The sequence below is a fragment of the Clytia hemisphaerica genome, unplaced genomic scaffold (assembly GCF_902728285.1).
Source record: "Clytia hemisphaerica strain Z4C2 unplaced genomic scaffold, Clytia hemisphaerica genome assembly, whole genome shotgun sequence".
In the NCBI taxonomy this organism is placed as follows: Eukaryota; Metazoa; Cnidaria; class Hydrozoa; order Leptothecata; family Clytiidae; genus Clytia; species Clytia hemisphaerica.
In genome coordinates, this window is record NW_027103890.1 from 1,489,857 (window position 1) to 1,516,956 (window position 27,100).

Sequence of the window (27,100 nt, forward strand, 5' to 3'; positions counted from 1 at the left end):
AAAGCCACGGATCTAGTCCTTCGGGCTTTACAGATCTGTGTTCCTGTCCTCTGGAGTTGAATTGAAATTAGAATCTGTTTTAACTTCAATATGGGTGAATTTGAATCACAATGGAATATCTGATTCTTCGATTCTATTCTTAGACCTTTTTAGAGCAGAAGATAAGCTTTCTTAGCACTTTAAGACACCACGCCAAAAAGAACGATCGTTAAATTTAAAGTGTAAACGAAGCAATGCCAAATATTTCAATTGTTCATCGGCGGGCTTTCTTTTATTTTATTTAAGAGGCTCCAGAGGGATAAAGATAGTACAAAAATAGTAGGTAGATTTTACTAAATTTCTGTGATTACATAAATTTAGCAAATGTTCGTTATTGCAACACGGCCAAATCGTTATTCAGCTGGACCAATCTTTGTATCACGAAATATTGTCATTTACAATATGGACTTTGTTTATTTGATATGTTCGAAATATATTATGGATATTACATTATCAAAAACGTGAGACTTACATAACTACCTGAAAATTTCACGTGACCTTCACAGCTATAAATATGGCGAAAAAATCTGTTAAAATCATTCAGCAACAAGCTAAGGTAACAAGGACAACACAACAAAAAACAAGATATTCTTAGGAAAACTCACCAACAGGAAATATGAAGGTTTTACTCGGACTTTTATTATGTGCAGTGGCATCGCAAGCATTCTTATTCAAGAAGATCAAAACTGTGTCCGAATTGGATGTAAACAAATATTCTGGTCGTTGGTATGAGGTAAGGATGAAATTTCAAGCTATTTTCTACCACACAATATGTCATTACCGAAATAATCTGAAATCAACCTTGACCCCTGTGTATCATTGGCTATTTGATAATTATTGATACAATCATGGACAAAATATTTTAGATAAAGGGGATTTCCATGCGAAATTTTAAACACCACAAATGATTTTTATGCCCCTTAAACTACAGTTTTGTCTCTGAGTTTTAACATAAAACTTAAGACTCAAGACCCTCCAAAATCGAAATATTCAATGGAAGAAAGTGGAAGTGCTAAAATAGCAATTCTCGCCCGAACTTTAAATTCTGAAAAACGTTACAATTCACTATTAAAATCTCACATATATTTCGACCATGATTGTAGCGCCAGATAATATTCCCTGGAGTCTAGCAGTAACACAAATAAAGCCTGGGATACATGGGGACGAGTTTGATTTTCTATAATGTGACTTTGACAGTTCTTTACAAACGCGTACATACTCAATCTACCAAATTCTTCAATTTAATTTTTTAGATGTACAACTCATTGATCCAAAGACAAACATTCGAAAAAAATTCTTATTGCACCACTGCTACTTGTAAGTAATTCTTTCAAATTTTTATTTGCTCAAATTTTGATTAAAGATATATTTTTATTACAAAGATATTTATTTATTTAAATTAATTATTTATTTAAATTTTCCAAAGAATAGCAATTTAAGGGTCAAAATAGTAAAATTTGGCTAAAACGCCCAAAATGCCTAATTTCTATCAATGAATAAGAGCAGGAAAAGAACTAGGCTTCTGCTCATCCTCTAGCGAAGAGAGTTTCTTATATATGAAGTATATATCCATAGAGGTCTGCGATTCAGACTAGAAAAGAAAAAAATGACGCTTTAAGTGCCAAAAAACAAAAACAACCGACCCTCCACAAAGTTCTACTGGTTCCTATCTAAAAAAATGTACCTCTTTAGACGGATGACGGATAAACTTCCGGTACCGAGGCATTATATAAGCTGTTTTGTTTAACCAAACTTACCAAAAGCATCGATTAACTTCAAAATCGTAAAACTTAGTAGGGGGGAAGCAGAGTAGACTGAGACAATTGCGTTTAGGTTTTGGAATCGAAATATTTAGCTAACCCATAATCAGGTTTGGGGAAATTAGTCCTAACCGAACAATCACCAAAGCCATCGATCACAACAAAATATCTGCAAAACTTAATACTTCCCTGCTTATGTTTATTTTTACATTTTAGACCGACTTGCTGCCGACGGTAAAACCATCCTTGTCCATAACTCTGGTCGTATCAGTGCACCAAAGGGACGATTGAATGCCATCAATGGAACAGCGTACCAAACCGATGCTGCCAACTTCCCAGGAGAATTAATTGTCAGCTTCCCAGGAACTCCACAATCCAAGAAAGCTAACTGTGAGTTGTGATTTTAACGAATCATTCGACATAACTTTCGTTGAAATGTCACCGCAACACAATACTTAAACACACCCCTTCTCACAGAACCACTAGGACCCCTTCCCACTTGAAGAATTGACCAAAATATCGTCCCTAGTGGAAAGTTATCCGGCAATTTTTGTTCGAACTCAAAATAATCAAATAAACCAGTCTTCGCTGCAAAATATCATGCTATCCCCCCCCCCCTTCCCACTGGAATTTTATGACTTAGAACAATGGAATTTAAATCCCCAGCCACAAAAAATATCGAGTTTCAGTTCGTTATTATTAACCCCACTGGATATAGAAATCCTACCCGGTTTCTGAGAAAACCTTAAAATGTTCTTAGCTTGTTCTTAACATTTTGGCCATCGAAACCTCATGTTCTTATATAGTTTGTTCTTCTAAAAAAACAAACGGTTGCAACCTTTGTATCTAAACTAGAATTTTATTTTTGACTTTATATAGATTTAGTCGTTAAATTGGGACCTGAAGTTAATGGTGAATACGCCTACACCATTATTACCTCAAACTACAAAGCTTTCACATGGATCTTAGCCCGTGATGTCAAATCATTCAGAGCTAACTACGAACAAGAAGCTCTAGAATACTTAAAGAATAATGGATACAATTGGTTCTGGAATCGACCACGAAAAGTTTTCCAAGGTGAAGAATGTATTTATCCACCAATGTAAATTTTTCTGACATGTAATTTTATATTATGTTTTATAAATGTTAATTGTCTTGTTGAAATATATTGTCGCTGAACATCATTTAAAAGAGTGCTATATAACTGTGTAGAGCAAATTCACATATATTTATGAGTTACTAGGCAAGTGTTCAACGACCTTGAAATTTGCATGATCTGGAATTAACACGAATTTTTCTGATTTTTCAAGGAAATAGTGGCTGCTTTGAATTAAGGTGGTTTTTATTAACACGAAATTTTTCGATTCGTGTTGATAAAATGACTAGTAATATTCGTGTAATAAGGTATTCTTTATCATCACAGATTCGTATTTATGCAACTTTTCAGATGTAATAGGTATTAACAAGCTCGTCAAAAGGTTCTAAAGTTGCATCAATATTATTAATAAGAACCAGGATGTTACGAAATTGAGGGAAGGATACTGTATCTCTAAAGAAATTAGATGTCATTAAGATACTATTAGAATGTCGTCAATGGAGTTATGACTCGACCTTTAATTAAGGAGTCTATAACTGAAGTAGGGTTGGTTATATTAGGTAATTAAACCCAAAATTTTGTCTGTTTAGAAGAAGGACGCTTTATGGCATCTTTAAATTAAATGATAAGACTTGATAGTGGCTGGGAGTACATCAACTCAATGCTGAGAGAGAATTATTGTTTCCAATGTCATAATATGGGAATTAAAGTTGGGTTGGAAATACCATAAGATTGGTTCGAAATTATTATTATGTTGCATCACAAGAAAGGTCGTAATTACATAACAAGGAACACGTGACCTATACAGTATAAATAAAAGAAGATGGCAGTTGGAAATTATATCAAGAAAGAAGAAGACAACAACACAACAACAACATAAAGAAATTCAACTGAAGATGAAATACTTATTCTTATTTTTCATCATGTGTATTGGAAGAACTCAGGCTTCTAGTTGCAGAATAAGAACTGTACGTAAATTAGATCTCGACAAATATTCGGGCAGATGGTTTGAGGTTAGTGTCGTTTTTTTTTTATCGACGATATCGTGTATCGAATTATTTACAGGCTTCTGATTTGGCTAAGGTTTATAACAGAATTTTTCAGTTTCAATACATTCACTTTTCAGTTACAAGAATGCGCGGCTAGTTCGAAACGCAGGTCACAGGTCACAGGTCAACAGGTCACAGGTCACAGGTCAGTGATGACAGGTTGACTCTAATCAATGTCATTGCAGAGGAAAATGTTTGGAAAACACAAAGAATTATCAAAAACATAATTCTCAAGCAATTTCATCCATATAAAACCATTTCAAACATCAAAATTTAACCATGTGCTTTTATCGATCTTTCGCAGTTTGCGCCGTGTATAACGCAGACCAGAAAATTTAAAACCATATTATACGTATAACAGGTATATTACATATTGTAATGTTTGTAATGTTATATGATGGTTACATATAATAAAACTCATCGCTCTAAAACTACCTTCTCAGAGAACTCACGAGCTTCTGATTGGTGTGTAATTTTATATCCAGCCATATTGTTATCATCACATTCGGTATGCTAAATATTTTTGGTGTTTTTCTCTTGTAAGACATGATATTTTGTGATTCTGTCAACATTTTTGTCAAAAATTTCATTAAGTCATTAAAATAACAATCGAATGATTGATTAGTTTCATCCTTCTAAAACCACTCTCTTAGGGACCCCTCACAAGCTTCTGATTGGTGCCGTTTTTATCCATTCACACTATCAACATCAATTTCTGTATAATAAATATTTTTCGCGCTTTTGTCTTGTTAGGCATCATATTTTATGATTTTGTCATTATTTTTGTAAGTAAGTGTCACTAGGTTGTTATTTTATTCAATTGTCATTTTATAATATCTAAATAACATGTATTACTTTTTTGTAATTTAATGCGTTATGTATTGATGTTATGTTATGTATATGTTATGATCTTATTATCTTTTTTCCGGTCTGCACTTTGTTGACCTGTGACCTGTGACCTGTTGACCTGTGACCTGTGACCTGCGTTTCGAACTAGCCGAAGAATGCGCTAGAATACGAGTTGCTGTAGTTGGTTCAAACTGCCAGCCCTCTGTATTCTGTATTCCTTTACTTTTACAAATCCTGCTCAAAAAGGTAGACCTTTACGTCATTTTTTCTAGATGTACAACTCATTGATTCCAAGGTTAACATTTCAGAGAAATTCCTTTTGCACGACAGCCACGTGTAAGTATTTTCCTTGTTAAACCTCAGTAATGACAGACGCGTTGACCATTGTATATTTTATTCAATGTTAATTAATTAATTAATTAAATATTCTCTATACACCAAGTGATACACACCCCTCACAACCCCTAAAAACTGGAAAACTTGGGTAAATTTCGTTCCTGTTGGGAAAAATACCCTACAATTTCAGTCCCACTGGAAAAAATTGATTTTTATTTCATCCAAAGTTTATATTCAAGGGAAAAACATCGCACTCAAAAACCATCCCCACTTAGAACAATAGAATTATGGTCATTGCAATTTCAATATAAATATTCATCCCTTTAATATGGGGAGAAGTTTCACCGGGGCTGTAAGACAGGGGTGTGATAATGGTGGTCGTTGTTACTCAATGATGGTTTTCTCAAAATAATTTCTTAATTTCATTGAAAAACTTTAGACACAATCGTTGGTGATAGCATTAGAGTTTTAAACGCTGGTCGTAGAGGAGGTCCAAGAGGATTATCAAATACGGCTGACGGGACTGCAACCCGTCCTAATCCAAGAAAATATCCAGGAGAGATAATCGTGAATTTCCCAGGAGGAAGTCCACCATCCACATCGCCAAATTGTAAGAATTTTTCTAAGTCAACCTACAGCAGACCAGCAACGTTGTTTCTAACATTATATAATTCTTGTGGTCATTAGATGCCATTGCATGAACGATCTGTTTATCATAGAATCATGTGTTAAAGAACCGGTAGGAGCCCCTATAGATTGGGAAAATTAGCCATTGAAAATACCCTAAACAAAAGATGATGCTTTTATATTTCCAAGTAATTTTAGTTTTCTAAGAATTGAGCTTTATATTTTAGTGCAAATTGGATTATAACATCACTATGTAACGTATGTAAGAAATAGAAAAAGTTCAGTAAACACTTAATATTAAAAGCTCACTTTTTTCTATAGATTTGGTTGTCAAATTAGGTCCAGTCGTCAACGGTAAATATGATTATGCTATTGTGACTACTGTCAATAAGGCTTACTTTTGGATCTTGGCACGTGATGTGAACACTTTCAGGGTGAAGTACGAGCAAAGTTTATTGGAATACGCCAGTTGTAATGGTTATAACACAAACTATAACCGGCCTTTAAAAAGTGTCCAAGGAGTGGAATGTGTTTATTAGATTTAGATGTTATGTTGTATATTCTTTTTGTATTTATACCTTTTCGAAATTGAAAACACTTGTTACGTAATAATAATTTAATTTTTAATTTTGAGAGAAATGTAAAAACACAACAGAAAACTATAAATATTTTTCTTTCAAACAGCATCTTGTAGCAGAGAAGTACATGATAATAATCCCTATTTGGTCAGCTCTGGTGACCCTTCAAATCCCTTCCAGAATTTCTGAGGTCCTCCAGAAGACTTTTCATTCTAAATCCGATTCTTCTACGTTTTCGGTAAAATGATCACGAACGGGTTTCTAGAACTGAAAAACGCTAATGGCAAGCAAGTATTAGTTATTATTCCGATTGGAATACACGTGTGGTTTCCTATTCCGTTTTCATTGTAGTAAGACATCGAAAACATATTCAGTTAAAAAAGTTCCCACAATGCCTCGTTTTTTAAAACACTTCGTGAATGAGGTGAAAAAACGAAAGTGGAATGTTTTGAAACTCTCAGCGTCCAAATTTCTACAAAGTGATAATTTTCTTTGCAGAAATTTGGACCAACGATGTAAAAATAATAGATAACCAACTTGCCTTGATTCTCAAAAAACATCCGTGTTACGGTTGTAAAAATATTAATGACATTTTGTATCATAAAAAGTGCAATTAAATAAAAACTTGCTTCATTTGCAACCTTCTATTGGACAGAATCGATCACGTGATGTATATTTTTCCAAAATTTGGGTTAGAAGAAGTGTATTTTCCTATAGGCAGCCTCACAGAAGGAATTTTTTAATTAGATATTATTGTTCTATAAACATTCATCTGTTTATTTTGTATCAGGCAACCTTCATGCACTTTTCATTCGTGAGATATCGCACTTCAAATCACACATATATTTTTCAGATAACATCATTTTATGAGCGTTTATTTATCCAGATGAAGATTAAGTGGTATCAGGCCGATCCGTAGTCAATTTGTCTAAAGATTGGTACCTTTATCTTTTGAAAAAAATTCCAAAATTTGCAGTAAACAACAATTCAAATTTTCTATCAATTCAGTGGATGTCAAAAAGTGTGTCAAAATCTAGCTAAAAGCATAACACGCACTGCACACAGAGCTATATAAAGGAGTGCTCATTTCAATAGGAAAACAATGGTTGTTCTCTTGGGAGAAGTGCCTTCTAGAGGTAGTTGGTTATCTATTATTTTTACATCGTTGTTTGGACACTAAGAGCTCAAATTACTCTTATCAATTTTAAACTTATTTTAGCAAGAAGACACAGTTGTACCAGTTGTGTAATCGTTTCGTGTTGTATTAAGGAAGGTTACATAGAACTATCTCTATATTCAAGCTTTCAAGATGTAAAGCTGGAAAGTTTCAAGTTCTAAAAGATCATTTTTGAGCAAAACAACTCATACCATTTCTCTATTGATTTCCTTATCTTGAGAAAACTCGTATAACTAGCATTTCGGGCTTACATTTCAGCGCAGCAGGTTTATTTGGGAAATAAAATACGGGTTACAAAAATATCAAAATTATCAAATTTATTTCGAAAGAAAGGAAACAGTGCAAAATATCGTGCTTCTTTAATGTCTACAAAGTGTGTTATTTAAAATTGTCGTCCATTTTCATCGTATCAAATGTTAAAAAAAATTAAAAACATGTCAAGTTCAATCACGTTTTTCACTCCTCTTCTTCTCCAGAACCTTCTGGCTCTTCGGTCCCTTCCGGTTCCTCAGTGCCTTCTGGCTCCTCAGTGCCTTCTGGTTCTTCAGTTACTTCTGGTTCTTCAGTTACTTCGGGTTCTTCTGTTCCTTCGGGTGCCTCAGTTCCTTCTGGCTCTGCAGTGCTTTCGGGTTCTTTAGTTCCTTCGGGTTTGGCAGAGGGTGAGGCAGATGGTTGGGCCGTTGGAGGCTTGGTCGGTTTGACAGCTAAAAGTGAATATTTTTTGAGAATTCATAATGATCTTACACTCTTACTCTTTTCTTGAACTTGAAAATCATATTATTAATTTCGCCTAGCGAAAGTATTACGATAGTCTTTCGCGGCGGTGCGGAAAAAAAATTAGAAAACGAAAGTACTTGATACGGTGGACGAACTCACTAAATTTAATTTACAAATTACACGCTCGTATAACCACTGACAAGGGTTTTCTTTGGATTACGTCATATATTTGTGTCTTTAGCTTCACAGTTTTGATTTTTCTTTATTTTCTTATAAGCATATACTTTATAAGATTCAAATCAATAACTCTTGATAGACGGTGATATACCTTTCGGCAATTAGATCTTTCAAAGTAAACAAGGGATGGCGCACAATATGGGCATATTTATTTTTCTTATAAGCATATACTTTATAAGAATCAAATCAATAACCCTTGATAGACGGTGATATACCTTTCGGTATTTAGTTCTTACAAAGTAAACAGAGGATGGCGCACAATATGAGCATATATTTTTTTTCTTATAAGCATATACTTTATAAGAATCAAATCAATAACTCTTGATATACGGGAATATACCTTTCGGTGATTAGTTCTTACAAAGTAAACAGGAGATGGCGCACAATATGAGCATATTTATTTTTCTTATGAGCATATACTTTATAAGAATCAAATCAATAACTCTTGATATACGGGAATATACCTTTCGGTAATTAGTTCTTACAAAGTAAACAAGAGATGGCGCACAATATGAGCATATTTATTTCTCTAATAAGCATATACTTTATAAGAATCAAATCAGTAACTCTTGATATACGGGAATATACCTTTCGGTAATTAGTTCTTACAAAGTAAACAGGAGATGGCGCACAATATAAGCATATTTATTTTTCTTATAAGCATATACTTTATAAGAATCAAATCAATAACTCTTGATATACGGGAATATACCTTTCGGTAATTAGTTCTTACAAAGTAAACAAGAGATGGCGCACAATATGAGCATATTTATTTCTCTTATAAGCATATACTTTATAAGAATCAAATCAATAACTCTTGATATACGGGAATATACCTTTCGGTAATTAGTTCTTACAAAGTAAACAAGACATGGTGCACAATATGAGCATATTTATTTTTCTTATGAGCATATACTTTATAAGAATCAAATCAATAACTCTTGATAGACGGGAATATACCTTTCGGTAATTAGTTCTTACAAAGTAAACAAGAGATGGCGCACAATATGAGCATATTTATTTCTCTTATAAGCATATACTTTATAAGAATCAAATCAATAACTCTTGATATACGGGAATATACCTTTCGGTAATTAGTTCTTACAAAGTAAACAAGACATGGTGCACAATATGAGCATATTTATTTTTCTTATGAGCATATACTTTATAAGAATCAAATCAATAACTCTTGATAGACGGTGATATACCTTTCGGTAATTAGTTCTTACAAAGTAAACAAGGGATGGCGCACAATATGAGCATATTTATTTTTCTTATAAGCATATACAGTAACTCTTGATAGACGGTGACATACTTTTCGGTAATTAGTTCTTACAAAGTAAACAAGGGATGGCGCACAATATGAGCATATTTATTTTTCTTATAAGCATATACTTTATAAGAATCAAATCAATAACTCTTGATATACGGGAATATACCTTTCGGTAATTAGTTCTTACAAAGTAAACAAGAGATGGCGCACAATATGAGCATATTTATTTTTCTTATGAGCATATACTTTATAAGAATCAAATCAGTAACTCTTGATATACGGGAATATACCTTTCGGTAATTAGTTCTTACAAAGTAAACAAGAGATGGCGCACAATATGAGCATATTTATTTTTTATTATAAGCATTTACTTTATAAGAATCAAATCAATAAATCTTGATAGACGGTGACATGCCTTTCGGTAGTAAGTTCTTACAAGGTAAACAAGGGACGGCGCACAATATGAGCATATTTATTTTTTTATAAGCATTTACTTTATAAGAATCAAATCAATAACTCTTGATAGAGGGTGAAGGCTCGATGTAAAGTAGATTTCAGATTAGCTTCAATCTCTACTTCTTATTTTCCCATGCAATTCAAATTCTGGGCGAAATTTTCGACTTCAAGTCGTCTTGTTCCCATTATATTAGTTTAAAAAATTCAAAATTTACATCAACCAGGTAATCATGCTGATTAGATACCCTATCTCTGTTAGATGCGATCAATAACCATCTTGATACAAGGTTATAAACTTACTGCATTGTCCACAAACTTCACAACTTTCATAAGCAGCAAAAGCCCTTTTTCGTCTCTTTTCAGGCACTTTGTCGTTTTGAGCAATTTCATTCAACTTTTCGCAAACTTCTTCACTTGTCACTTTTGTGCATAGTCTGCCTCTCGTACGACAGGCTTTCTCTGTAAAGTGAACAAAATTTATGTGAAAGATTTTATACTGATAACCATTGTCAGAAGTAAACGGCTTAAGAAAAAAAAGCATCAGCAGCATAGCCTTAAATGAAAGTTTGTAGCTTAGGAATAAGATCTTTTAAGAGTTTGGTTGAAATGAAAGGTTTTTGATTTAATAGCGGCTAAATTGAACCACTCAACACAACAGATCAATATATTGAACTCAAATTTATAATTTGAAATAAAGAAACCATTGAATGATATATGATTACTAAATTACTTAATCTTTAACTTACTGCATTCGCCACAAACAGCGCATCGTTCGAAAGCTTTTCGTGCTCTTTTCTTTTCTTTCTTTGTTGCGTTTACCGATGTTGAAAGTTCAAGTTTTCCTTGACAATCATCCGCGGTCTCAACATCTTTACAAAGCTTGCCTCTGCTACGTGCACAGAATTTATCTGAAATATAAAAACACCCTTGTCTCAGTGCTACGATGAATTCTTACCCGTAGAGGATAGAGGGGATAATCTAAATGCAAACGAGTATCGGTAATATTTTATTTTAATGGACAAGACTCTAGATACTTTTATACGGATCAAATGTCTAGTGGGGATACAAGATATTCATCCCTTCCCCAATTGATTTGCATATTAAGTTTGCTTGACCCAATCTTGTCAGAGAGAGGCTCCAAAGTTGGCTATTATATATGCGAGCTTCCAGAAATTGAAAAATCGCCATAAAATTTCCAACAAAAATTTAAAAAGTATCACGTGACATTAAATAAAAACATTACTTTTGTTACCTTCCTCATTTTGTCTTCTGAATTGGAAAGCCATGTCCATGTTAAAATCTAGAAAGTATTTTGGATAAGAAAGGGTTATTAAAAGACTTATCTTGTCTCATTGACTCGGTGAAGTTTTAAATTCCACGGGGTCTGATTTTGAGGTATCTAAGCTCAAGTAAAGTAAAGACATATAAATCTGTTGATAAATCAAAATTTCAAAATCACATCTAGCAATTATGGGTCATAAAATACACATACATACACATACAGATAATTATTCAAAACGTTTTTGCTTGTAAGCTAACTATTTGCTTGTGATCATGATACAAGAAGTATCGAAACGTCCAGAATGAAAAAAGTTTTGTTTTTCGTCTTTACTTTCTTTTTGAGAATAATCTGACCCAGAAGAAAATTTTTTCAAGTGTCTTAAGCTCATTCATTATCCTATCCCGGCTTAAAATGAGACCATTTTTATTTTTTTTGTCACCAGGTTAACCATTAGAGCAGATCTGACCAGATTTTAAAACGAAATGGATTATACTAAATATGTGCTTAACAAAATAACAAACAAAGGACAATGTATTTATCAATTGGGCTATTCCAGAAAAAAACCGGTATACCCCCTGTTGAGGAGGTCCATCATTTTGTGGCTGGAAATGCTGTAACCCCCTGGAATTCCAGGCGATTTCAGGTTTCAACCCCTCTGGAATTCTGAATTTTACTAGGATTTAAAAGGCTACCCCCATGGAATTCCAGTTATTTTTGACAAATTTTTGTATCTCCCCATGGAATTCCGCCACATATCAAATCTTACTCCCTTGGACCGGAAATGGACCTCCTCAACAGGGGGTATACGGTTTTTTTTCTGGAAAAGCCCATTTATGGCCAAGATGAAGGCCTGACCAAGTGCAAAATTTCCTTCAAAGCATATATTTGAGACAGAAATATGTAAAAAAGTCTACTTTCACCTTCCTCAACTTCTGAAGGTACAGTGGGTTCTGGAACATCTGGATCAGTGGCTTGAGGGGTTGTTGGTGGTAAAGTTGGCATCACTAGTTTTGCAAAGAATTTTGAAAATTAATCAAACGAAAAATGTTGAGAGCTATTTTTTACCAATGGAATGCCTGCGGGTACTAGCTTTGTAAGATGAAGGGTATGTCCGATTTAAAGTCCAAAACACGGCCCTTAGACAGACTGAATTTTGAAAATCTTGTCCGTTTTGACGTTTTTGCCAAACTTAGAGACACTATTTCCCAAGACAAGAACTTCCGATTCAAGTCCAAATTTCAAGAATTTATGACGCTTCGTTAGAGTTGATTTATGAATTTCATAAATTTGAAATCCTTACAGAGACTCAATTGCTTTTTAATGGGTTTTTTATCCCTTTGAGGGACTTGCACATATCCGACAACCATTTTGCCTAAGTATTCCATCCCCTGGGCTAGGATGTAAAATAAAAGAGATGAATATAATTTTCCATATTTTTTGAGAATATTCTTGCAATAGACTTACCACATTGTCCACAAGCTTCACACTTTTTGTAAGCCATACGAGCCCTTCTGCGTTCCTTTTTGGTTGTGTTTGATTTGGCAATGTCTAATTTCTCCTGACATGCTTCTTCTGTTGCAACATCTTTGCAAAGTTTTCCTTTTGTTCTGCATACTTTTACTGTCAAATTAGAAAAAGTGGACTGAGATTGAAATATTTGGTCAAGTAAATATTTTCGTATATTTTTATCAATGTTTGCCAAGTAATTAATGAAAGACTTCTACAATAGCGCTCCACGTCTGACATGTCATAATTTACCCTGAGCCTCAGAGGTTGAGTATCGTACCGGAAGTTTCCAAAAAGCTTTCCTTCTGATTCTTATTCAAAACATGGAGCTAGCAAATAATTAATATGGATAATCAAAACACTAACCTTTTCCACCTTTTCTTTTTTCTCCGCTTTGTCTTTTAAATGCTAAAAAAATTAATGATCGCTATACAGTGGAACAAAATCTCAGAGACCCAGACTAAATTAAGAATATAAAAATCCCTAAAAAACTAATTCAACAGCTTTAAAAAGAAAACCCAGCAGCAATACTGTTTATTCTCTCAAAAATGATTTTCAAAGAACTAAAAATTTTCTTCGAATTACAGAGAATATTTTATGGTGCCTTTTATCCAAAGGGATCAATATATAGTAATTTACTCGAATGCGGTTTATTCTTACCTTCAAGTTTATCTTCTAAGAGGTTAGAAGTCCTTTTGAGGTCCAATAATGTTTTGCTGAGTGTCTTGTCATGTTTCTTGCTCCTCCGAGCGTCAGCTAAAAACAAAAACGAGAGAACTTAGAATAGATTTTCCAGGCTACAATTCTTCTTAACCTATTCCTATAATCAATTCCTTACAACACCTCTGCGACACAGACACAACCATTGAGTTTCAAGCCCGAAGGGCTAGAGGTCAATCTCTAACCTTTCTCAGGCAAGAAAAATTGAAGCCTTAAAATATGCGCCGTATTTTTGATGACGGATTGAATCTAGCAATTCCTTTGTTTTCGAGTTATATATTTTTCAAAATTAAGCGGCAAATTCTAGTTTCAATCTGTCATTTGTGTAAAAACCAGGCGGGTCGCTCAAGACCACGCAACTTTGGTAGGATTTGTTGGCTTCAAATCCTACCAAAGAGATTGACTTCTAGCCCTTCGGGCTTATGCTTCATTGGACACAACCCCCAACAACTGAAAAGTTTTGGAAAAATTTTGTATCCAGTTGGAAAAGTACCCTGCAGCGAATTTTAGCCCCACTGGATAATTGACTTCATCCCAATTTGACATTCAATGTTAAATACACTCCAAAACCATCCCAGCCCCCTGGATTTTTTAGGCCTGGAAGAATAGAATCGTAACACTATCGGGATTTTGATAGAAACCTTCACCCCAGCTGTCGGAAAGTGTTTCACCCAGAACTGCGAGACGGAGGCATTTTAGAGCATAAAATCAGTGCTACAAAGTAGCTGAACAGTCAATTTACAATAAATTAAAAATAGGATAAACATGTCAGTATATAACTGAACACGCTTCGAAAATCTATGATTCCTTTAATCGTTTATTGCCTGAATATTCAGAAAGGACCGGGGAAATATCATATACTCACCACAGATGGTTGCCAAAAGTAGCACTGAAAATAAAACCAACGACTTCATTTCAGCAACTAAGTTTTAAGAAAAAAGATCGTGTCACGATGTCCTCAAGAAGCTGCTATTTATAAGGTACTCTTTTAGCCCTGATGATGGAGAATTGTTCAGTTCCTTTATGGAAAGATAGCGTATTGTTGAACCTCCTTCAATGAGATTTTCCTCCATTTGTATTATATACCAGACCCAGGTGGTCTTACTCAACCCACGGACACAGTCATGTAGTTTGGATATTAAAATTTTGTTTGTCAATAAAGGAGCTAATTTAACAGTATGTCTTTATGGTGGATTTGCAAGAAATTGTTGAACTGTGGAGTTTTTGTATAGATTATCAGAAAGGTTAATGGGCAATTTGAAATACAGGTAGGTTTACAAACCTACCTACCAGACAGATTTTCTGATCCCTTCTTTTTATTTTTTTTGCTTGAGTAAATTACTTATCTTATAACAGATAACCTACTCTGCCATCACCACGTGTTTCTCTAAAGGGATGCAGCGATTGTCATTATCTAACAAGCTTCTATAACAAAAACATTCAAAGTCGTGTTGCTTTTTTTCATGAACATCATTAAAGAATATCTCCAAAGGATAGGTCCTCTTGCGGATTCATCGCCCTTGAAACAAATACATGGCGTGGGTGAAGTCTTTGGAGATCAATCTGTAAATTAATAGTGTTATTGTGTATGTGTCACTTTCGTTTTCACAAGCAATGCTTTTGTTCTCGATAAGTTTGTTTTGATTGATAGATCGGATAGAGCCTAACTTAGACTTTATTCAGTCTTTGTTTTGAAATTTAAGGCCCGTCTACATTTAGCATTTGGTCAAAAAGCACTATTTTCAAGATTTCGAGAAAAATAAGCTTTTAAAAAGATTTTCCGACTGCTCTACTCTACCTTTTTTGTTTTGATTTAACAGTGTATTTTAATGACCAGCCAGGGGGCAAAATTATTTTAAAGGGATACCAAAATTTCATCTTGATGCAGAATTTTTTATTTCAGATACATCTTCAAATTTATATATATCATTTGTAATAGTACCTTGAACTAAAGTCTATTCACGATAAGTGTGCACTCTTCTTTTTTCATTTACGTATAACTTTTGAAGGAATTCTTCAATATTTACAAATTTAGTATCATCGGAAAGATATTAGTGAGTGGAACAATTTGAAATAAAAAATTGTTTAAAAAAATTCTAAAAATGAAGATGAAAATGAAGAAGAAAAAAATGAAGATCTTGTAGATAAATGCTATAACTTTCATTTTCAATGGAGAGATTTTTTGATCATCACTGTGAAAAAATTTCATTAAAATATTTATTCAATATAAAGTTATGATATAAAGTTGGTAAGAGATTGACCCCAAAAAAACAGCAGAAAACAGCTGAAAACAGCGTTTTTAGACGTCAATTAGCTTATAACTTTGTTTGATATCTTTTGACTGAATGATTATTTTTGAAATATTTTTTCACAGTGATAACGTTCGATGATCAAGGATTTACTTCAGTGAAAATGATAGTTAAAGCACTTTTCTACTAGATCTTCATTTTTTTCCTTTTCATTTTCATCTTCATTTTTAGAATTTTTTTAAATATTTTTTTATTTCAAATTGTTCCACTCAGTAATATCTTTCCAACGATACCAAATTTATAAAGATTTAAGAATTCCTTCAAAAGTTATAGGTAAAAGAAAAAAGAGTGCACACTTATCGTGAATAGACTTTAATTTTCAAATGTTTTAGAGCTATGACATTATGGGCTTTTCCAGAAAAAACCGTATACCCCCTGTTGAGGAGATCCATTTCCGTTCCAAGGGGGTAAGGTTTGATATGTGGCGGAATTCCATAGGGAGATACAAAAATCGGTCAAAAATAACTGGAATTTCATGGGGGTAGCTTTTTAAATCCAACTAACATTCAGAATTCCAGAGGGGTTTAAACCTGAAATTGGCTGGAATTCCAGGGGGTTACAGCATTTCCAGCCACAGAGGGATGGACCTCCTCAACATGGGGTATACTGTTTTTTCCTGGAAAAGCCCATTCCAGAAACTTGATTTTGTAATTTTTCAGGCTAAAAAGCCTTCAAATTGAAGTTTTTAGTCCCAAAAAACGGCCATAGCCATATCTCTTTGAAAACACAGAATCCTGTTTTTTAGCTATCAGAATTCCAATACAAGCCAACAAGTGATCAAAAAAACTCATTGAGGGCATATTTGACCTTTTCTGGATTAAGCAGTCCATGATTTCATTTTGGTTCCGAAATAACGGAAAAATTTAAAATGGTGTATAATTTGGGGGAAGCCTTTTTGGAATTAATTACTTGGCATGTTTCTACTTATTACTTAGTTCTTTGAAACTGAGCAAAATTTATTGCCAGTGAAGGAAGAATAGTTTTTAATTGAGAAATGTATTTTGGTTATGGAATGACAAAAAAATACGTTACTAAAATACCGTCAACTGCTCTAACTTTCTGACAAAACATGGGACGGCAATTAGGCCACAATTTCACCGAACCTCCAAAGTCATTTGATTTGAGTTAATAAACGGCGTATTAAAAAATACACGATTTCTCTTTCGCACCGAGTAGGCTTTTAAATCGAAATATGAAAAAAATCCGTAGTGGAACACACGCGAATGTCTGGAACGAAGAAGACCAAATTAGTGACAAAACGATTAGCGTTTGACGTCACTCGCGCAGCAAGCTACACACTCGTTATTTGTTAATCCCATTGGGCGATAGGTGGTTAGACGGTGGGCGTTCTCTAATTCTTCAATCGGCGTCCGGGTTCGGTCATTTTGAATGGAAACAAAAAAGTTAAAAAGGGCGCACTATCAGATCAGTGAAAGTTACCGTGATATGTTTATACAGAGGAATGTAAAGAGATGGAAAAACAGCTTTTCTGATTACTCAAAGTTCAACGATCACAAATTCTATTGTAAAACGTTGATTAGGTCATTAAATGAGAGTCCAGAAAAGACGGCTTGCCATACAAATCGGATGGTTTCTATATGATTCGACGATAAAAATGAAAATTAGTTCCTTTTTTGCCGATTACTAGTTCAATTTTTAAGAATAAGGAGCAATATTTTTACCAATGTATAGCAAAAGAAATTCTTAACGCAATGATATTAAATTGGTTCTTGTAAAACTGTCAAAAGTCGATTTTGATGGAAAATGAAAACAAAAACAAAAAACAAAAAAATATATATGGTCAGAGTACTGCCGATAAGATTTTTAAAGAGATAGAGACCCTAGCATGTAACTGGGAGAGCAGATACATGGAAATAATGAAGTCATGTTTCTGAAGGTATAGAAGTCAAAAATAATTTTTTAGAGTGAAATTTTTTCTAATATTCATAATTTGATGTAACAGATTTATAACTCATTATCTTCTTGGATTATTGAGATTTTTTAAGATAATGTTTTCGAATAGTTATGTCATGAATTTTAAGGATTATCTGTTGTTTTTGTTAAGTTGAAGAGCTTATAGGAGGTCATCAGTTGACTCAGATCTACTCAAATGAAGTTTTCGGCCCTTTAATTCAATATTTTCTTGTAGATCAGCGGGCCATGTAGTATCAGTATTATCCAAAATACTACATCCTCAAGCTCAGCAGTTTTTTTAAAATAGCGCTGATTAATTAGTTTCATAAATTATTTTAATTACTCTATTTTGTTGATTGAATGTAAGTCCTTAATTGGGGTAATATAAAATAAGATATTTTTACCTTCTGCCATTTTTTCAATATTGATGTCCTTCTTCTTCTACAGCAATTTTCAAAAAGGATGATGTTTAGTTTCATGCCAGCATTTAGCACGTTTACAAGGGTCGTATGTGGTCCTTGTAATTCTATTGTTTGATGTTTTAGGAAGACGTAATGTTTTGTTTTAGCTAATCTTATTGGTTCCCTGTAGTTTGATTGGCAATTGCCGAAGTTGTCAATATCCCGATTGTGGTTGATTGAATGTTTGTTTTTGAAAGTATGTTGTGATATTTGATTGACAGGGTGATTTTTCTAGCTCGCAGAGAGCTTTTTCTGGTTCTCAGTTGCTAACTTTTTAGTAACTATTACCAGAGATTTGGGAAAAGAGGATAAGAAACGCCGCTGCCGCTCGCTGTTTTCCTATTCTTTCCCTTTGAATTCGGCACCCTTTGAAGAAGCAAGGCTGTAGAATAGTTGAGCAAGAAGGAAGGCCGAAACAAAATGGCGTTACGTACAGGTTAACCAATGTTCAAGAAAAAAGTCCTTGAATAAAGCTTTCCAGTGAGTTCTTTGTGAAAAAGAGACTGCGGAGTGAAAATTTATATTCATATTTTCAGTCTGATGTTATTTTTAAACTATATTTTTCAAATTTAGATTTAAATTTTTTTAGCATTGAGTCATAACACCTTTTGCATTTAGTGTTCATGGAGCAATAATCCAATTTTTAATCAGCTTTGAAGTCTTAAAATCTGTATGAAATGTATGTACTACTCAAGAACATAGTTGGAAAGGCTTTGGTCGTTTTTATTGTATATCCAACTTTTTACTTCAAGTAAAGTCAATGGTGATCTATTTTTCTTTATGCTCTGCAATACACATTGATTTGAGGTGTTTTAAAGGCCTATAAATGAAGTTAAATTACACTGAAAAGTATTTTTGTTCTTAATCTTTTGCAGCAGTTGCAAAGAAGATTTATATTCAGAGAAATAGCGAAGTCATATTATGCACTGAAAAAATACAAACTAACAATGACAATCTGTAATTCAAATATACATAATATACACTGTGGAAGAATATTTAATTTTTATACACTATTATTTGTTGGGTTGGATGGAAATGCATAGTTTTTTTAACCTCATTTTTACGATGTTTTTGTATATATAATATTTTTTCTAACATATCTGGGGAAATCCCCTGGTGATGTCTTCGGTATAATTTTTGTATTTTTTCAATGGTATTGTAAGATTATTTTATGTTTTGTTGTCTAGAACTCATAAAGTTCTTACAAGAAAGCCTTCATGGTATTTATGACCTCCTGGCATTGATATCATGAATGGCCATCGTTTCTTTTTTCCTTTTCTTTCTTTGACATTTGTTGTTGTTTTTTTGTCCTCCAAGGTTTTATTTTCAACCTCGCTATCCCTACTGAAGAGGCCTTTATGGTATTGTTTCTTAGAAACTTTAGCCCAAGAATAATGATAAACTAGTTTTACCAGCTTCGTTTGTATTCTAACGCAACACATTTCAATTATTTTGGTATCTAAATTATCCAGCAAGGAAAATATTTTTTACAAATAAAGCTGAGAAACTATTTAAGGCTCGCAACCGAAAGTCTTATCCAAAGTAAAAAAGTGCTTATAAAAAATAACAAAATTCTCGATTTTAGAAAGAAAAAAAAATTCACTTTCGATATCAATCACGGCTGCCATTTTTTGTTTGTACTTCTAGTCTTGTGCGCATAACGAATCAAGCGCTCTGATTGGTTCAGAACGAAAACAATCGATCGGTCGCAGACATTTCAATAGAAACAAAAGATTCTACAGCCTAGCTTCAAATAGATGAATAGCGCATTTCTTATCCTCTTTTTCCAAATCTCTGCTATTACCAATAAGTTAATTATCAATCATCCTTATTAAAACTTTATAGGGCTGTACAAGCAGTTAATAATGAAATTAGATAACCAGGACAGGGTGGCATAGTGGTAGGGTACGTCAGTTTATTCACATTAGACGTGAAAAGCAACGACATTTTCAGACACACATATATCGCGACCTAGCCCCAAATCGTTTGTGGCTATAAGATTGTGTGGGAATTTCCCTTTTTTTCCAAATATAATGACTTTCATCGTAATAAAAAACAAAATGGAAGCTATTCATAGGTAATCTACATTTTTTTAAGCTTACCGTTATATCTTACTTCATATCATCCTTTGCTTGTACATATAGAACTTATATCTGTAAACTATAACACAATTCCCTATATAAATAAATTGTTCCTGCTGGTGAAACAAAGTAAGCTAGATATTTAAAAAATAAGAAATTAGTAAAATAAGCAAACAGTTGAAGCCAAAGAAACTGGCAGAGATCCACAATCTCGGACAAAAGGTTGTAGACTTTTCAAAAATGCATGAAAAATTTCAAACTAAGCTCTAAAAACCCATTTTTACCAGAGCTAATGCTGTTTTTATTGGATTTTGAGCAAATATTTGAAAAGCAAAATTAATTTATTAGAAGTTTTATACGGAAGCCGATAAGGGTCAACGTGCAATCTTTTCTGAAAGCTGTCGAGATTTCTTTCAAGCTGTTGCGGTCCCAGAAACTGTCGCGTTCCCAGAAACTGTCGCGTTCCTAAAAACTGTCGCGTTCCCAAAAACTGTTGCGTTCCCAAAAACTGTCGCGTTGCCAAAAGCTGTCACGTTCCCAAAAACTGTCGCGCTCCCAAAAACTGTCGCCTTCCCAAAAACTGTCGCGTTCCCAAAAACTGTCGCGTTGCCAAAAACTGTCACGTTCCCAAAAACTGTCGCGCTCCCAAAAACTGTCGCCTTCCCATAAACTGTCGCGTTCCCAAAAGCTATTGCGTTCCCACAAAATTGTCTCATTTGCAAAAACTGTGATTTCAGATGTTACTCAGGGAATACTCTTTTGTAGCCTTGTGGCACGAACTCATGTTAGTTTTTGAAAAAAGATGCAAAAAACATCACCTTCAAGTGGCTTGAAACCACATTTATGACCGATGACAACACGCTTTTGCTCTCTTTTGATCTGCCATTTCGAAATAAATATAGTCGGTCAAATTCATCGTTCATTGGGCTCTTCCAGAAAAAATCCGTTCATGGGGGGTGGAGGATATATTATTTTTTTCATGAATTACCCCTGGACATTTTGATTTTTAACCCCCTGGACACGGGTTATACCCCTGGACAAACATCAAATCAACCCCATGGACACAAAAAATTACCCCTGGACATTGGAATTTACCCCCTGGACATTGCAATTTTTTGGCATTTTTTCAATACCCCTGGACAATTCATCCTCCACCCCCCATGAACGGATTTTTTCTGGAAGAGCCCATTATAGGTTTTGATTTAATAGAGGACATGCAAATAACAGTTAGGTCCGATTGAACTGGCGCTTCCCACATTATTCTTCAGTGCAAGTGATTTCCAGCGGTTTCTTTGGGAATCACCCTAAATAATTTATGTTTTGATTGAGCTTCTGGCTGGGAACACGTCAGATTTTGAGAACGCGACACCTTTTGGGAACGCAACACTTTTTGGGAACGCGACAGTTTTTAGGAACGCGACAGTTTCTAGGAACGCGACAATTTCTGGGAACGCAACAAAGAAATCTCGACAGCTCTAAAGAAATCTTGACAGCTTTAAAGAAATCTCGACAGCTTTAAAAAAATCTCGACAACTTTCGGAAGAAGTTGCACGCTGACTCTTTTCGGCTTCCATAGTTTTAAGTTTTAACATTGTCAATCCATGAAAAGTGCATATAATAGCATAAATAATAAGTTTATGTTTAATGAAGATAATGGATATTAGTATTCCATATAAACTGTTGCAAATGCATTTTACTTCACACCCTTTCTCTGCTTGTACAGATAAACTTTATATCTGTAAACTATAACACAAATCCCTATAAACAAAATAGTTCCTGCTGGTAAAATAACATAACCTGGATATTTAAAGCATAAGAAACTCGTGGAATAAGCAAACAGCCGAGCCAAAGAACCGGCAGACGATCTAATACTGTCTATCAGGCAAGAGTTTTCTGGCGTTACAGTGTTAAACAATAAAATCTTCCCTGCTGACTGGGCATTGAAATAGGTCCATCCTTTAGCAAGCATCAGGAACGCCAAATAAAGTAATTGGAAAGTGTAACTCTTAAAATTGTCAATCCTTGGTAATGGTATGATAGCAAGCATAACCAAAGTTAGATTTAACGCTGATAGGTAGAAGAAATAATTACTTTTGAGTCCTTTGAAGACATGGCATTTAATCAGAATTGTTATCACAAGAAAATGAGTGCCAGCTCCAGCTATGGTGAGCCATGAAATCCAATTGACTGGCCAATGGAATAATGTGGCTGCGTTCATTGCGATTAAGGAGGCTGATGCATTAGTACAATATCTTATAATGGTATAACTTGTACATAATGAAATGATATCGATTTGCAAAAGCTTTAACACATTCCATTCCATAAGTTTTCGTGATCCTTTTGGCACGGAAGCATGCTTGTTACTGTTGCAAATTTCACCAGTAGTTAAACGGTCCTTTCTGCTGTTTATTCTTCCAGATCTTTCTTCCAAGGCTTGTTCATCATGAGAAGATTTTGACATAGTGTTGAATTTCACTCTCATACGATCCAGGTCTTTTGATAGATCAGTGAGTTGAAACCATAATATGACGAACAAAAGGACTAACAGGACTACAAGGAATACGTGTAATGCATTGTATTTATTGATCATCCATCCACCTACAAAAATTGAACCTCAAAAATTTAAACGTCTGAAATGGAATATAAGTAATTATCATTCTATTGACCCAAATATGAATGAGGTTGAAGGCAACGGGGATGAAAAGGGTCGTGGTCAAGAAAGCATAGTTGTAGTTCAAAAATAAAAAATTTAATCTAAGTACGGGAAATTTTATTTTTGGGGTTGGAGTACTGTATAGCTTTCAAATAGTCTTGTAGCTGTAAATCCACGTCATCGTAATTTTGATCGCCGACAGTCGTCGCGACAATATGATCCAGCTAAAGCTACAATTACAATTAAGTACAGAAAAAAGATTCTGTTTATTAACTATCCACAATACTATTAAGGGCTCTGACCACAGATATCTAATCCCGAAGGGCTAGATAGGCAACTTTAAGCTTTCTCCAGCAAAAAAAAGTGAATCAAAAATTTGACTTTTTAAATTTCGTGCCGATGGATAGGATCTAGCATTTTAATTGTTTTTGGAGCGCGAGATCGAAAAGAGTAGGCGGCAAACGCTATTTCACATCTCTCAAACCGGTGAAATTGCATATTTTAGTCACGTGACTTTGGTAGGAAATCCTTCCAAACTTCGGCTTCACTTTTCGATAAAAGCCGCAAATCTAGCCCTTCGGGCTTTACAGATATCTGTGACCATAGTGAATTCTTAATATTTGCCACGTATAAAATATAAATTTCTACTTGATGTAGCCCACAAAACTGTGGTATGTTATACATTTTCTGATCCTTGTGTCTGAAAATTTAAGAATCGCAATGAAAAACTTTGATAAAGAAGAAAATAAAGACTTTTGCGAAGAAGAGTATTTCAACTTTGAACAGCATAGTTTCGGCGTAGAAAATATATTTTGAAATTTTGTTTGCTGTAAATGGTGTATCTTTTACCGAACTAAAAATTGTCAAAACAGTACAATTCTTTGCGGACAGTTTGAAGGAACTTCGAAACGAAAAGGTTAATTACGGTACTAAAGTCTATTCACGATAAGTGTGCACTCTTTTTTCTTTTACCTATAACTTTTGAAGGAATTATTCAATCTTTATAAATTTGGTATCGTTGGAGAGATATTTGTAAGTGGAATAATTTGAAATAAAAAAGTTTTTAAAAAAATTCTAAAAACGAAGATGAAAACGAAGAAGAAAAAAATGAAGATCTTTTAGAGAAGTGCTATAACTTTCATTTTCACTGGAGAGATTCTTTGATTTTAGGAGGTCATCACTGTAGAGAAATTTCACTAAAATATTTATTCAATATAAAGCTATGATACAAAGTTAACAAGTGATTGACCCCAAAAAACAGCAGAAAACAGCATAAAACAGCGTTTTTAGACGTCAATAAGCTTATAACTTTGTTTGATATCTTTTGACTGAATGATTATTTTTGAGAAATTTTTTCACAGTGATAACGTTCGATAATCAAAAATTCACTCCAGTGAAAATGAAAGTTATAACACTTCGCTACAAGATCTTCATTTTTTTCTTCTTCATTTTCATCTTTGTTTTTAGGATTTTCTCAAAAAATATTTTATTTCAAATTGTTCCACTCAGTAATATCTTTCCAATGATACCAAATTTATAAAGGTTGAAGAATTCCTTCAAAGGTTATAGGTAAATGAAAAAAGAGTGCACACTTATCGTGAATAGACTTTAGGTAATGTAAAATTGTAAAATATTATTAACGTCTTTTTAAAGTTTACAACGTCTTTTTTGTAATTTCTTAATTACTCTTTAAAAAGGGATTTGATAAAAAATCAATTCATCAAGGCAATTCTATGTTAAAAGTCTTAAAGAACCTAAAACATAACTTTTATGTTCAAATAATAGAATTTTTCGACTATGGTCAGAGCCCTTAAAACCTACCAATTTTGAGGTGGACCCACGAGAAAAAGACTGGTGCACCGGGTCCAGCAGCCATGCCAATGGCATTGGAGAGTTCATACCAACTCAAAACTTGGATCAACTCGTCTTCTTTATGATAACATCTTTTGAATTCGCCTGATGAAAATAAAAAGGACGAAATAAATATGTCCGAATTCATTGTACCGTGAGTTTGTGTAATACCGACATACCTTGTCTACTTCCGTCTAAGGTACTATCTGGTCTGCAGCAGGGGGCCGTCCACTCAATGTTTAACTTTTCCTTTTCCTTGATGCGTATAAGAAGTGTAAAAGTCGACAAAAAAAACAAGCCAAAAAGGGCTACGAAAAATTTTTCTCTGCGTACGTACATTTTCCTTTGACCCATCCCCTCCGCCTGTACGCAAGCATACGCTTTGAGAAGAGCCCCTCCCCCTTAGTGCGTACGTACTATGCGGACGGCCCCTAGTTTGAATGATTTTTAAACAGATTACTCAAGGTTTTATTTATAAAGACTAGATAGTTGCTATAATGGAATTAAACTTTCTGTCTGTTAGATTATTCTACTCGAAAATATCTCTCCAGCGGTGTTTAAATTCATGTTGATCAGCATACATTTGAGACGGACCACAGGGAATTTTCTAAGCACTTGGAGCTGGGACCGTTTTTGTAAACAAAGATTGAGTTTCTAATATGCCTGATAGAGAATTTGCTCAGCGAAACTGTACAATGATGAAGCTTGGGGTCTGGTGGGTGTCCAGAGGGCGAAGCTGCCAAAAAACTTTTGAATATATGTAGATAATATTAGTTATTTTTTTCTCACAAACAACAAACAAGTTCAATTTGGCTAGAAAATATCTTTTCTTTTTTGAATTGAGTTTCAAAAACTCATTCTTAGATTGAGTATTTTGGCCGGTATACGGACATAAAAAAGTGCTTAGAAAATGCCCTGGGACCATAATTTTCTTACCACAAAAAGCAACTTGGAACGCCTCATTGAAGCCACATAAAAATCGTCCAATAATGATAAACAAAACGTGGATGGGTAATGAATATAATAAATTCCCAACAATGGTAGCACATAAAATCAATAAACAGGATAATTTTAAATTCCTTGTTCTGTCCATATAACGTCCCATCAATAACCCACTGAAAATTTGTCCTAAAGCGTTAAACGCTTCAGTTAGACTGTAATACAGTCTTACTTCGTCCGGAGTCATTTTAAAACTTTCTTCCAAATAATATAAAAGTACAATTAGGACAGCATTGGCTTCCAAGCCATTAAGAAAACTGAGTAAATAAGAGATGTATGTTGTTTTCTTGAGTAGCTTTGTCCATTTTTTGTATTCTTCACTTTTCTCTAAAGTTGTTGTCTCTGCCATGTCACCTTGGAAACAATTTTTCTAATCCTCTTGTAAACAATTTCATGATTCGTTTCTAAGACATTCACAACACAAGCTCTCAAAATTAAAAGCTAATCTGATAACATCTCTTTAGCTGCACGCTATGCTAGTGATCAAGAAGAACGGGCAGACTTAGAATAATCAAAGTGATGCCTTGACGATTGACGATAAGTACGAATCAACGCTTTGAATTTTTTTTTTTTTAATTCATATTTCACAAGCTAAGTAAGCTAAGCTTGCATTCATTTTTTTGTCAATTCAGACTTGAAAAGAAATTGTAATAAAGATCAAAAAAGTTTAAAGGAACTTACAATATTTCTATATAAAGAACAAAGGAAAGAATGGTCGAAGCTCTATTTATTCAATTATATAATCCATTTATCAATCTTTCATTTGAGACATATTTAACTTAAATAAAACAAACTTATTTTTAATCTAATCTGATAAACGACTGTTTTTTAAACAGTTATTCAAAAGGTATGTACTGTAGCTATCGGTGCAAACCGAATAATAACCAAATGAAAATTGCTAAAACAATCATATTAAACAATTTGCCTAAGTAAAATTCGCTTGATAAAAGCGATTTATTTTGAAAGTTAAAATTCAACTCTTTAAAATAAATAACAAATTACATCAAGGAACTGGTGATCACTGATAGCATGCAGTGAAAACAGCAACAACCTTTTATAAAATTTCATGTTTTATTCTTGGAATATTTCCAAAGGTAAAATTAGAGTTATCCGCCATACTATATAGGCAT

General features: G+C 33.9%; 4 protein-coding genes across 5 annotated transcripts; 2 read left to right on the top strand and 2 right to left on the bottom strand.

The window, feature by feature from the left end:
• Positions 1-592: 592 nt before the first annotated feature.
• LOC136808676 (outer membrane lipoprotein Blc-like) lies at positions 593-2,983 on the top strand. Its single transcript, XM_067065221.1, has 4 exons — positions 593-772; positions 1,293-1,356; positions 2,016-2,189; positions 2,679-2,983. The coding sequence occupies exons 1-4, from the start codon at positions 656-658 to the stop codon at positions 2,903-2,905; spliced, it is 582 nt and encodes a 193-aa protein (XP_066921322.1). The 5' UTR covers positions 593-655; the 3' UTR covers positions 2,906-2,983.
• A 518-nt stretch (positions 2,984-3,501) lies between these two features.
• LOC136808677 (uncharacterized) lies at positions 3,502-6,352 on the top strand. Its single transcript, XM_067065222.1, has 4 exons — positions 3,502-3,908; positions 5,066-5,129; positions 5,569-5,739; positions 6,078-6,352. The coding sequence occupies exons 1-4, from the start codon at positions 3,792-3,794 to the stop codon at positions 6,293-6,295; spliced, it is 570 nt and encodes a 189-aa protein (XP_066921323.1). The 5' UTR covers positions 3,502-3,791; the 3' UTR covers positions 6,296-6,352.
• Positions 6,353-7,813: 1,461 nt separating this feature from the next.
• LOC136808629 (axoneme-associated protein mst101(2)-like) lies at positions 7,814-18,364 on the bottom strand. Of its 2 annotated transcripts, none has more exons than XM_067065170.1 (9): positions 18,330-18,364; positions 13,643-13,738; positions 13,349-13,390; positions 12,941-13,096; positions 12,397-12,480; positions 11,447-11,494; positions 10,941-11,102; positions 10,495-10,653; positions 7,814-8,215 (listed from the first exon to the last, which is right to left on the bottom strand). In XM_067065170.1, the coding sequence occupies exons 1-9, from the start codon at positions 18,337-18,339 to the stop codon at positions 7,968-7,970; spliced, it is 1,005 nt and encodes a 334-aa protein (XP_066921271.1). In that variant the 5' UTR covers positions 18,340-18,364; the 3' UTR covers positions 7,814-7,967. The 2 variants fall into 2 exon arrangements, with proteins under 2 accessions (XP_066921271.1, XP_066921270.1); XM_067065169.1 differs by lacking the exon at positions 18,330-18,364 and adding an exon at positions 14,568-14,642.
• Positions 18,365-20,540: 2,176 nt separating this feature from the next.
• LOC136808630 (uncharacterized) lies at positions 20,541-26,591 on the bottom strand. The gene is made up of 3 exons (XM_067065171.1): positions 25,908-26,591; positions 24,942-25,076; positions 20,541-23,065 (listed from the first exon to the last, which is right to left on the bottom strand). The coding sequence occupies exons 1-3, from the start codon at positions 26,317-26,319 to the stop codon at positions 22,161-22,163; spliced, it is 1,452 nt and encodes a 483-aa protein (XP_066921272.1). The 5' UTR covers positions 26,320-26,591; the 3' UTR covers positions 20,541-22,160.
• Positions 26,592-27,100: the final 509 nt, after the last annotated feature.

Coding starts and splice junctions, on each gene's coding strand:
- LOC136808629 (XM_067065169.1), bottom strand. CDS start 14,616: ATGAAGTCGTTGGTTTTATTTTCAGTGCTACTTTTGGCAACCATCTGT. Junction 12,481..12,940: donor TGAAGCTTGTGGACAATGTG/GTAAGTCTATTG, acceptor TTGCAAAACTAG/TGATGCCAACTTTACCACCA. Junction 11,495..12,396: donor ACCTTCAGAAGTTGAGGAAG/GTGAAAGTAGAC, acceptor AATACTTTCTAG/ATTTTAACATGGACATGGCT.
- LOC136808677 (XM_067065222.1), top strand. CDS start 3,792: ATGAAATACTTATTCTTATTTTTCATCATGTGTATTGGAAGAACTCAG. Junction 3,909..5,065: donor ATTCGGGCAGATGGTTTGAG/GTTAGTGTCGTT, acceptor CATTTTTTCTAG/ATGTACAACTCATTGATTCC. Junction 5,130..5,568: donor CTTTTGCACGACAGCCACGT/GTAAGTATTTTC, acceptor GAAAAACTTTAG/ACACAATCGTTGGTGATAGC.
- LOC136808630 (XM_067065171.1), bottom strand. CDS start 26,319: ATGGCAGAGACAACAACTTTAGAGAAAAGTGAAGAATACAAAAAATGG. Junction 25,077..25,907: donor GTTCCAAGTTGCTTTTTGTG/GTAAGAAAATTA, acceptor TATTTTCATCAG/GCGAATTCAAAAGATGTTAT. Junction 23,066..24,941: donor GTGGGTCCACCTCAAAATTG/GTAGGTTTTAAG, acceptor CAATTTTTGTAG/GTGGATGGATGATCAATAAA.
- LOC136808676 (XM_067065221.1), top strand. CDS start 656: ATGAAGGTTTTACTCGGACTTTTATTATGTGCAGTGGCATCGCAAGCA. Junction 773..1,292: donor ATTCTGGTCGTTGGTATGAG/GTAAGGATGAAA, acceptor TTAATTTTTTAG/ATGTACAACTCATTGATCCA. Junction 2,190..2,678: donor ACAATCCAAGAAAGCTAACT/GTGAGTTGTGAT, acceptor GACTTTATATAG/ATTTAGTCGTTAAATTGGGA.